The 12,557-nt window shown below is 36.4% G+C and overlaps 1 protein-coding gene across 1 annotated transcript; it reads right to left on the reverse strand.

The window, feature by feature from the left end:
• Positions 1-10,793: 10,793 nt before the first annotated feature.
• LOC120424476 (ornithine aminotransferase, mitochondrial-like) lies at positions 10,794-12,557 on the reverse strand. Its single transcript, XM_039588611.2, has 2 exons — positions 12,323-12,557; positions 10,794-12,264 (listed from the first exon to the last, which is right to left on the reverse strand). Exons 1-2 carry the CDS (start codon positions 12,465-12,467, stop codon positions 10,982-10,984), a joined length of 1,428 nt encoding a protein of 475 aa, XP_039444545.1. The 5' UTR covers positions 12,468-12,557; the 3' UTR covers positions 10,794-10,981.

The following is a 12,557-nucleotide window of genomic DNA, read 5'->3' on the forward strand; positions in this document are numbered from 1 at the left end:
CGAGTGAAGTGGTCACTTTTATTGTTTCGACACAGTCGCAGAAGCTGCACAAACACACACACGTTTAAACAGCTGCTGAGCTGGTAGTAAAAGTATGGAAGGAGTTGCGAATTCTCTTGCTGCTCTCTGTTTGGAGTTGATTTCAGCGACGCATTTCTGCAAACAGGGAGGAAGAATGAAGAAGAGTGCTCGTTACCGAGAGTTATTTTGGACCTGTTTTCATTTTACTTACTCTTTTCGATATTTTTGGAACGTTCCTGGTTGAACGTTTGTTTTGTGATGTGTATTCTTTGCTGAATAATTCGGGATGAATGTTTTATATTATAATATTTAGCAAAACGGGTAATGTCTAGAGTACTACTTACAAAACTAAACAAAAATGATAACACTGAAATCTAATCTATCAACCAGAGTTATTTTTGCGTTCACTGATGTCACTACAATGAATAAAAAATAATTAGTTAGGGGAGAGTGGGGAGACTTCATCAACTTTTTTGTATCGTACATAACTCTGTCAATTTCTCACAAAACTATGAACTTTTTGCATGAATTGAAAGCTTAAACATTCAACTATGTTTGGCTGATAAGGGTATTTCATCAGATAAACTCTTCGAATCATGCCAAGCGTTTTAAAAAAAAAAATTAAGCCGGCAATTTCAAAATGTTGGGGGTAATTTGATCCCCCTTTCAACATTTTTAAGAAATCTCAAGCAAAATGTTTCTTATTCATCCAAACTGTTAATTTTCTATAAGTTATAGCAATTTCACATTAAACCTGTACGTTTGTGTTCAAAATATAACAAGTTTAGCATGCAAAATATTTAAAAACTTAAAATTTTCTTTTTCAAACCAAAATTGAGCATGTTCACAAAAGCTGGTAATTTTTGTTACAAAACTTTTAAAAAACGGTTCAAACTGCAGTAAGTTATGTATAAATATACTAAAGGAAACTATGTACGAAAACCCAGCTCAATTATTTAATCTTGAGGCTGATTCCAGTGACTGTAAAAATGCAGGGATCAAGTCTCCCTAAACGCACTTTTTAAAAAAATTGATTGTAAAAATAGTATGACGATAAATTTAACGTCAAATGCGTAAGGGTTTTGGAGTTGATATGCATAGCATTGCATTGGTGTCTACCCGTAGCTGCTACTTCGTTATTGACCAGGACCCCCAAAAATTGCTCCGTGGACCACAGATGAAAAGTAGGAACCAATCATCACCCCTTCGCAATTTTCAAAGATCCCAATCATGCTGATCAATACCGACGCCGGCCACGACCAGTGGTAACGTAAGGGTTTTGGAGTTGATATGTTTATCAAACAATTCATGTATAAAAAATATTGTTTTGAATATTTTTTTAGTGTTTTCTATACTTATCAAAACAAAGAAAAAAGATCTCTTGGAAGTTTTTTGCAGCACTTTTTAGAAATATGTGTGTAACTCCATCTAAACATTTTTTAATGTTTTTCTTTGTTTTCTACAATGAGTTTCAGTCAATTTCGCACAACTTTCTAGAACAAAGCTAATTGTTTTACCCACATGCTGACGAGATACAGGCTTGGGATCAAGTGTCCCCGGGGATCAAGTCTCCCCACTCTCCCCTAAGTGATTTTCAGAATAAGGCATAACATACCAATTGGGCAGTACAGTACAGTCTAGATTTGATTATCCGAAGTTTCAATTGGGTGCTAAAGCCCTATGTCAATTTTTATGTACAACGGTAAAAAACACGATTAAAAACCATTTCTAATCACTTTTTTTTTATTTTAATGCAAAAAAATATTGACGAGACAACATTTTATCGCTTGATAAACTATGGTCCCCTTGGAACGAGCTGTCAAGTAGGACCTTTTCTGTCAAGAAGGACCATGAAGTTAATTTTTCAAAATTCAATTAAAAGTCAATTTTAAATCCTTTGTGGTCGTTCAAAGAGTCATTGTACTCAGAAAAATAAGCTTTATTGTTATGAGCAATAATATCACAAATTTAAACTTCATTTTAGGACCCAATTATCCGAAAGTTTGCACGGCTCATGAGTCCGTGTTCCTGGAAACAAATTTGCCGAAGAGTGCGAAAAGATTCGTCCACTGTTGCAAATGTTACAGAATTTATAACATCACCGCTGAAAGCATCAACTTTTTATTCACTCTCATCTGGCAGCACTTGCTGCTCCTGCAGAAAAGATTGAGGCAGGCGACGCTCATGCAACCAAGAAAGCTGATGTTGCTGCCAGAACAGAGCGAAGAAAAAGTTGATGTTTCCAGCGGTGGTGTTATAAATTCTGTACCATTTTATTTAAACAGTGGACGAATCTTTTCACTTCACTCTTCGGAAAAGTTGTTTCCTGGAACACGGACTATGAGCTCATGAGGTTCTTGAAAATGCAAAAAATGTGGGGGGCTCAAAAGTAGCAAAGGGCAAAACGCACCGACTTACAGGTTAAATCCCATTTTAAGAGCGAGTCCACGAGCAAAGCATACCCATCTCGCATCGACCTCACCAATCTGCCTGAAATTTTCAGGGGTTGTTTGTACATATATAACTAGCATCTGGCCAAAATATGAGCACTCTAGGACAACGGGAAGTGGGGCAAATCGGGACACAAAGTTTGAAGGTTCAAAAACGTAAAAAATCTTAAAAAGACTATAACTTAGGCAAAATTAAATTTAATTTCAAAATTCGAAATGCATCTTAAAGGACTTCAAAAATGCAACAAAATGCAGGGTAGAGCATCCCAACTGGTTAATTCTAAAGGGAGTTATTGGCATTTTAGTGAAAAAATAGCATAATTTTCAAACTCAAATAAAAAAGTGTTCCATCCAGATATCAACTCGGATCGACCTGCAGCTTGTAGGGGACATCTGGGACTACCATCTGAGACTGAGACCACTTTGGGTAAGGCAGTTTAACATATTGAATAGACACTTTTACTTTTAGTGATTTTTTTGGTTGTAAATTTTTGCTCGGGGGACCACTTAGATCCCATTTTCTGGTGATAATTTTATCATATTCGTGTTCCTGAGACAATTTCACAATAGAAACATACAAAAAAAATGAATATTATCATCCATTTTAACCCTTTAAAAAATGAAAGTTAAAGTGACTTACGAGAAAATGATCTAAGATATGAATTCCAAAACATAACAGAGTATTAGGTATTCAGTTCAAGTTATTTTTGCTTATGAACAAACTTGCAAAAAGATTATTGAATTTTACATTTTTTTATTCCAATCCATTCAAAATTAGCCAAATTAGTGTTTAAAGAGTTGACTTTGAGATATACAAATAAAAAAAATGTCGAAAAAAGCACGTTTTTCAGAAAAGCGATTTTTGTTGCAAAGTCTCCTACAAATGCATGCAACACAACCCTTTAAACAGAAATAGATTTAGTTGCCTAGATCCAAGATGTTTCCAAAATCTTACCAATCGGTAGGCCTAATCTTACCCCATTGACTGTACTAATCTCGTACAAAGCTAATCGTACTATACAAAAGATTCAACCCAATGACTCGTTTAGCCCAAAAAAACCTTATCGTTATCGCACGCTGTGTTATCATGTATGCCCCTATACCTGCGGGGACCCCCTTGGACGAGACTCGACCTGACGACTCAAGCTCGGCAGCAGTGCATCGTTCTCCGGTTGTCGTCACCCGACTGGGGTAGGTGACAACAGCTTGTGCCGGCAGGTAAGACAATCTAGAATTCATAAATTTCCCGCCCATTCAGCCGTCTTATCAGCTTGATGACCCTTTTTTCGTGTGTTTGAAAGGAACTGTGACGCTTTGTCCGGACCGTGTTTGCCTTAACCAAAATTACTCACAATATGGTGTGAGATGATAAAAGAATGCAATTTTTGTGAAGATATTTTTGCCTAACCTTGGGTGGTAAACGGTTTCAGACACAAACACGCTTGATATTTGTAAGCTCTCTTGGGGACAATTCAGGAGTGTGATAAGAAAATCATCGCCACTTTAGAGTGTGGATCAACAAATCTTAAAGTCTAATTTTTATTTTATTTTCATTTATCTTAATATACGCCAAATTAATGATAATTTTGAGGGTTTCTAATAAGTTGTGGATAATAGAATCATGAACAAAAAATGTGTTTCGTATTTCGGCCCTATTTCAGTCAAATTTCAATGTTGATTGCCTGTTACATTTCGAAAAGAATTTTGTTAATATTTTATCACCGCCATTTTGTCTGCAATCTTGGATCAGTAGTGCGGTACCTGTGTGGACGCGCAGTCCTGTTTTTTCGTGTTATTTTCCGTCTCTTTTTTTTTCGCTGTTCGAGTGCATGGGGTGATTGGCTATTATAATTAAATAATGGCATCAGTAGTGCGGTGCCTGTGTGGACGCGCAGTTCTGTTTTTTTACCTCCTTTTTTTTCTTTTTTTTTTCTCCACTCGCGTTCGTTGGCCGATGAGTTTTTTTTGTGTTGTTCTCTATTGATAGTTTTCTATAAAAACTTACCTATTTTTTTTTTTGAGACTAGCAAGTCGTATTGCTGGATTAAGCCCTTTCTATATCCAGGGTTGTTACGGGAGAGTCGAAAAAAAATCCGCGCCAAATCCGCGCCGACCTAAAATCCGAAACCGCGCGAAATCCACACCATATAAAAAAATATCGCGACCAACATTTAAGAAATTTTATTTTTCAATGAAGAAAAACTAATTCAGAAAGTATTTGATTAAAAAACTTGTTTTATGTTTAAAGGCTCCAAAAGAATGAAAGCAATAAATCCATTTAAAAAAAAATCCTCAAGAGACGGTCAAGGCAAGGGTCATGAAAAAAAATCTTCAAAATAGAAAATACAATATTTAAAAACCTAAAAATTTAACTTCAAAAATATAACCTCAAAATAAAACCCAAATCTAAAATAATAATATGATAAAATTTTAAATTTCGAAAGTCTAAATATTCAAAATCTAAGAATTTTGATACAGTTTGTAATCCAAAATCCTCGCTAAAATTTCACTCCGAAAGAAATTTAATTTCCGATAATTAAAATAATGTCTTCTCATAATTTCAATTCTCTTACATAAAATAGGACTTCAAAAATTGTGGAATTCAAGAATTTATGAATTTAAGAACTAAGAATATAAAAATAAAAACATTTAAGAATTTAAGAATTTAAGAATTTAAGAATTTAAGAATTTAAGAATTTAAGAATTTAAGAATTTAAGAATTTAAGAATTTAAGAATTTAAGAATTTAAGAATTTAAGAATTTAAGAATTTAAGAATTTAAGAATTTAAGAATTTAAGAATTTAAGAATTTAAGAATTTAAGAATTTAAGAATTTAAGAATTTAAGAATTTAAGAATTTAAGAATTTAAGAATTTAAGAATTTAAGAATTTAAGAATTTAAGAATTTAAGAATTTAAGAATTTAAGAATTTAAGAATTTAAGAATTTAAGAATTTAAGAATTTAAGAATTTAAGAATTTAAGAATTTAAGAATTTAAGAATTTAAGAATTTAAGAATTTAAGAATTTAAGAATTTAAGAATTTAAGAATTTAAGAATTTAAGAATTTAAGAATTTAAGAATTTAAGAATTTAAGAATTTAAGAATTTAAGAATTTAAGAATTTAAGAATTTAAGAATTTAAGAATTTAAGAATTTAAGAATTTAAGAATTTAAGAATTTAAGAATTTAAGAATTTAAGAATTTAAGAATTTAAGAATTTAAGAATTTAAGAATTTAAGAATTTAAGAATTTAAGAATTTAAGAATTTAAGAATTTAAGAATTTAAGAATTTAAGAATTTAAGAATTTAAGAATTTAAGAATTTAAGAATTTAAGAATTTAAGAATTTAAGAATTTAAGAATTTAAGAATTTAAGAATTTATAAGCTTAAGAATACTAAAATTATTTTAGATTTGAGATTTTTTTTCTATATTGTTTTGAATTTGATATTTTTTAGTTCTTAAATTTTGACTTTTTAATTTTGATTTTTTTAATTCTTCAAATTTTTGATTACCCAAGTTTTTGGTATTTTGAATTTCAGATTGCTAATATTTTGAATTTCGAAATTTCAGACTTTTGAAATTACGATTTTAGAAATTTCGAAAAAAAATTAATATGTATTTTGTTTTTTTTTTGTTAGAATAAAAACTATTTAAACAATTTTTTTCAAATTTTTGAATTTCTGAAGCTTTGAATTTGGAATGTTCTGATCTTTTTATTTTCGCCAAGAATGTTCAAATTTAGAAAAAAAATATTTCTACCAATTAAATTCCATTCCAAAATTCGAAAGTGGAGGCTAGCTTCTGTTACGTCCAATCAAGCTCATATTTGGCGCCCACCAGAACAAGCCCCAATAATAGTTTTTGTTACACATTATAATGTCTATATCTTCGGGAAAAGTTTGTAATATTTGATTTGCAAAATTAAAAATTGAATAAATCCAGTATAAAATTAAAAATAAATAAGGTTAAAAATCATTACTCAAAACTCAAAAGAAATTAAATATTCAGAGCCGGAGATGTTAAGAAATGACAAGAAACATATAAAAAATAATTTCTACTTAATCTTCATTTTTCGACGTTTCGTACTAAGAAAATACAAACAAACATTTTCAGAAGAAAATTCAATTAAGAAAAATTATGAAATTCTTGCACTCAAAGGAAAAAACAAATTATCGTAATTCCTGATAATATTTTTCTTAATAACTTGAAAGTAATTCTATCTCTCTCAATTAATTTATTTATCAAAATTGCCATCCGCGCGAAATCCGCGCCTGAGCAAAATTAGCCAGCAAATCCGCGCCAGATCCGCGCTATCCGCGCGAAACGCGCCATCCGCGCGATCCGCGCCGTCCGTAACAACCCTGTATATCATTTCAATAATCATTTCAATAAATGAAGCCCTTCCTAAATCACCGTTGATCGGAGAATTTCTGGAGAATCGCGGTCGAATTAATACTATATTTAAATCCCTAGATAGCTATCTTTCCGCAGCCGGCTGCCTAAGATTTTTAAAATTTCAACCGATAAACAAATTGCTTATGGTCACATCACCTACCACAGTGAATCCTGACCTCATACCCATCTTACTAACCCCTCAAAACTCATGTGATACTTTGTCGGAGACGCAGTCGATTTGGCGGTCCCATCACTCAAGTATCGGACTAACATTCCCATCCACTTCCCCGTGTCTTACCTCTGGTCGTGGCCGGCGTCGGTATTGATCAGCATGATAGGGACCTTTGAAAATTGCGAAGGGGTGATGATTGGTTCCTACTTTTCATCTGTGGTCCACGGAGCAATGTTTGGGGGTCCTGGTCAATAACGAAGTAGCAGCTACGGGTAGACACCAATGCTATGCTATGCTAATCTTGGATTTAAAATGTCCAAATCACTTTAGAGCAGCGATTCTCAACCTTCTCCATGTAAATCAAGTAGGCCCGGAACCCCGGGGAGAATCGACATTGATGACTTTGATATGATTTCAATTTCTTTTTGGAATATTTTTCAACTGTTAAAGTTTGGCTCAAGATATTATGTTATGTTATGATATTATATTATGTTTAAAACACGTTCTGGGGACACACAGGTCCATGCACTATTTCTGAAAAAAAAAGTTTTTTGAATAGTGTTCAAAAAAAATAGTTGCGTTAAAAAATCTTATTTTGAATTTCGTGACTTTGTGTGACAGTCAAAGTTTTTTTTTGTTAAAATGAAATGTTAAGTGTTCAAATTTTACTTTTACGTCAAATATATTATCACTACAGTTACAGTTTTGAGGAAAAAAAATCAATGTTATTATTTAGTTAACTATGTTTATAAACATTTTTACAAAACACATGGGTAATTCTCCGCCAACTCACACAGCAGTTGCCCCGACCCCTCTTCGATTTGCGTGAAACTTTGTCCTAAGGGGTAACTTTTGTCCCTGATCACGAATCCGAGGTCCGTTTTTTGATATCTCGTGACGGAGGGGCGGTACGATCCCTTCCATTTTTGAACATGCGAAAAAGAGGTGTTTTTCAATCATTTGCAGCCTGAAACGGTGATGAGATAGAAATTTGGTGTCAAAGGAACTTTTATGTAAAATTAGATGCCCGATTTGATGGCGTACTCAGAATTCCGAAAAAACGTATTTTTCATCGAAAAAAACACTAAAAAAGTTTTAAAAATTCTCCCATATTCCGTTACTCGACTGTAAAATTTTTTAGAACATGTCATTTTATGGGAAATTTAATGTACTTTTCGAATCTACATTGCACAGAAGGGTCATTTTTCATTTAGAACAAAAATTTTCATTTTAAAATTTCGTGTTTTTTTTAACTTTGCAGGGTTATTTTTTGGAGTAAAACAATGTTCTACAAAGTTGTAGAGCAGACAATTACAAAAATTTTGATATATAGACATAAGGGGTTTGCTTATAAACATCACGAGTTATCGTTTTTTTTTTATTTACGGTTTTATCCCATATTCCCGAATCCCACTTTCCCGAATCCGATATCCCCGAAAATCATTTCCCCGAAAATTCCACATTCCCGAAAATCATTTCCCCGAAAGTGCCATTTCCCCGAAAATCATTTTCCCGAAATTTCCACATCCCCGAAAATAATTTTCCCGAAAATTCCATATCCCCGAATGTCATTTACCTGAATGGCCATTTTACCGAACTGTCGTTTTCCCGAATTTACATATACCCGAATGGTTATTTCCCCGAAAGTTCCATTTTCCCGAATGATATTAACTTAGATATAAACTAAATTGTTTTTCAGCGATATTTTTACAAAAGTATGACCTTAATATTAAATTCTCCTACGTGTGTTTTTAAATATGTAAAAAAAAACAAATGACCGTATTCATAAACCACGCGGAAACTTCAAGAAAGCGAGGTTTTGAGATCATCCATGTTCAATAAAAAAGATTTTTTTTGTATCGGACAATTTTCAGCAAAGCACAATTTTCCAAAACGGTATCCACGTGGTAAGGATTGCACAGCACCGAAATGATCAATGTATCAAATCGACCCTGTCGTGCTATCTTGTCGTTTGTCGCTTTTTGACGTTCCGAGAAAAATGCGTGTTAGTGTTTGACCTTGAATAAACGAAAAATAGAGCACGCTATGTAAACAATAACAATCACGTTATATTTTGTTGACCATTCTGTGCATTGTCCTGAAATTTGTTTGAATTTGGTTGCTGAGGTCCCGAGTTATAATTACAATCGTTTACGGTAGTCGGGCATGTACGTGTGTCAAACGCATTCTGATCTGAAACCTCTTTGGCCAGTTGTCTCACTTACAGCAATTTTCAGAGTGTGTCAAGTTAGCACAAGACAAAATTTTTCGGTTTTTATTGAATATCTCAGAATTGAAATCGAGTTTTGGGCAATGTGAGCTGCACAAAATGGCTTTCTTAATTCAATTTGGCCCAAAATCGACGTACGACAAGTTAGCTCGAATGCGACGAAATGAGAAAAATAGGCAAATGAATTAAGCGGCACGCAGCTATTTAGATTTGTTCATTAGAAATAAGGGAGCGTTCTTTTATTACGTAACGCAAAATTTGGGATTTGGGAGAAACTCAAGTGGAGCTGGAATAAAACGCTCGTAAAAATCTCGGAATTTTTTGAACGTTCAATTGTGGACATGATACTTCATTGATCGCTACGCGCGGTTCTGGACAACGGGCATACCCGCCTGACCGGGTTCGGGGAAGTGGCGTTCGGGGAAATGGCCGTTCGGGGATATGGTCATTCGGGAAAATGATTTTCGGGGATGTGTAAAATTAGGGGAAGTGGCCATTCGGGAAAATGGTTTTTAGGGGAAGTCGCCATTCGGGGATGTGGTCATTCGGGGAAATGGATTGTTCGGGGAAATGATTTTCGGGTAAATGACATTTCGGGAAAGTGTCTTTTCGGAGATGTGGCATTCGGGGAAATGTCTTTTCGGGAATGTGGGTTTCGGGGAAATGTCATAGATTCTTTATTTACAAGCTTATTTTATCTTCCCTTAGAAGAAAATTTTTCAAACAATCCGAAAATGCATTCCGTTTTCCAATTCAAACTTATTTTTATTGAGAAAATAATGACAATTTGAGAATATCAAAATAATCATATTTAAATAAAGAACTTTAAAAAAAAAACGTTTTCTTGAAGCAATTCCATCGAGAAATTAGAAGTGCGAGTGTGTGCAACATGGAGTTAAACCTTCTGTGCAGTTGCTGTGAAGGTTCCCATGGCACTTCGGAAAGTTTAACTCCATGTTGCATGCACACAATCTCACTTTTAATTTCTCGATACCATTCCGTTCGTATTTAAGGTCGTAGAAGGTATCCTTCAATGACTGTCAATGATGGTTCTGAACTCTGGGTCCAGAAACAGTAAATTGAAATGAAAAAATAATCACGATATGTAAAATGCTTTTACAAACAACACAAAGAAACCCATTTTTTGATTGATACATTCTGAATCAAGATTTGAATGTTTTTCTAACACATACATGGCCGCCAAATGGTCGCTCGGGAATGATGCCTTTCAGAGCCTTAATTTGTACTCTTCACTTTGCGGAGAAATCACAAACCTACCAAAGTTTCCCCGGTTTACGGTACCTGAAATAAACTCTTGAATGGCAATAACTTGAAAACGCTGCGTTTTATCGAAGAAAAAATTTAATTTGATTTACTTTTAAAATTAAAAAATCGTACATTTATTTTTTTTGAATAAATGATAAAATTTTTATGACAAAGGTTTCTTCAAAACTTAGATTTTTTTAAACTAACTAAAAAGGATTGTATGGAGACTTGTTTCATATAAATGAAAATAACAATTGAATATAACGGCAAACAATCAAGACTTTTAATTGGTAAGCTTAAAGTATTAAAATTTGGATCATTTGTCCACAACAACAATTAAACTAAATGCTAAATATGGTACGATATCCATTTGAAACACGCTTACTCAATTTTATACACTTTGCTCGTATTGCACAGCAACGCGAAACAACAACACCTCTCCTCCCCTTACAATCCCTGCGCAAACGACATGATCGTTCCCTTGATGATCCGCAGACACTCGTCCATCTGCTCCTCGGTGATCGTGAGCGGCGGCGCAAACCGGATAATATCTCCGTGGGTCGACTTGGCCAGCAGTCCGTTGTTCCTTAACCGGAGACACACTTCCCACGCGTCATACTTGGGATTGATCACGATCGCGTTGAGGAGACCTTTGCCGCGAACAACCGACACGACGTCCTTGGGCAGATCGGCCAGCGATGCGCGCAGCTTCTTGCCCATGCGGTCTGCGTTTTCGGCGAGCTTTTCGTCGATTAGGACTTGGAGCGCGGTCATGGCGACCTTGCAGCCGAGCGGGTTTCCGCCGTAGGTTGATCCGTGCGTGCCGCGTTCGAGGCACAACATGACGGGGTCGTTCGCGAGAATGGCTGAGACGGGGTAGAATCCACCGGAGAGGGCTTTTCCGAGGATGACCATGTCGGGTCGGACGCCTTCGTGGTCGATGCACAGCATTTTACCGGTTCGAGCGAGTCCGGTCTGGACTTCGTCGGCGATGAACAGGACATTGTACTTGGTGCACAGCTCGCGGACCTTGGTCAGGTATCCCTCGTCCGGGACGACCACTCCGGCTTCACCCTGGATCGGTTCCACGAAGAAAGCGCACACGTTCGGATCCTGGAGGGCCTTCTCCAGCGCGGCGGTATCGTTGTACGGAATCGCATCGAATCCACGCATGTACGGCCCGAATCCCTTGAATGCACTCGGTTCGCTCGAGATCGAAATGGCTGCCAGGGTGCCACCCCAGTAATTACCCTCGGCGAAGATGATCTTGGCTTGGTTCTCCGGAATCTTCTTCACCTTGTAGCCCCACTGGCGAGCAATCTTACAGGCCGTCTCGCCGCCCTCGTTCCCGGTGTTCATGGGCAGGACCTTGTCATATCCGAACAGCTTCGTCACGAACTCCTCGTACTCGCCCAGCACATTCGAGTAGAACGCCCTCGAGGTCAGCGCCAGTGTCTTGGCCTGATCGGTCAGCGCCTGGACGATCCTCGGATGGCAATGACCCTGACTAACCGCCGAGTACGCACTCAGGAAGTCGTAGTACCGCTTGCCCTCGACATCCCACATGAACACTCCCTCGCCACGTGCCAACGCCACCGGAATCGGCTTGTAGTTGTGCGCTCCGAACTTGTCCTCCCGATCGAACACGGCCTGCGTCGGTGCACCCTGACTGCTCTTGAGCGCGATCTGGTCCACCGCGTATTCCGGCTTGGCGGCGGTCGACATCTTGGCTACAAATAAAACTCAAATAAACCTCAAAGCTTCAACCGAAGAATTCAAAAAAGTTACCATTTTGTCCACCGGCCATCGTCGAGGCCAACCGGTTCCGGGTAAAGTTTGCGGACCGGCACATCGTCTGGCCGGTGAGGTTCGCCAGCTGGCGTTTGTTGATCTGCCTCAGCAGCTGGACCACTTCGGTGCTATTCTTGATCATTCTCTGTACGCGGAGCTTTGGGACACACGCCTGGATTAGTTCAAATTTAAAGGTCGACTGATGATCCGTTAAGGCTTTCGAGGCTTTTTA

Source organism: Culex pipiens, chromosome 2, assembly GCF_016801865.2.
Source record: "Culex pipiens pallens isolate TS chromosome 2, TS_CPP_V2, whole genome shotgun sequence".
Taxonomy (NCBI): Eukaryota; Metazoa; Arthropoda; class Insecta; order Diptera; family Culicidae; genus Culex; species Culex pipiens.

What these genes read in the sequence shown, in the direction of transcription:
- LOC120424476 (XM_039588611.2), bottom strand. Translation starts at nt 12,467, where the DNA reads ATGATCAAGAATAGCACCGAAGTGGTCCAGCTGCTGAGGCAGATCAAC. An exon ending in GATGGCCGGTGGACAAAATG is followed by an intron (nt 12,265 to 12,322) that starts GTAACTTTTTTG and finishes TTTTATTTGTAG; the next exon opens with CCAAGATGTCGACCGCCGCC.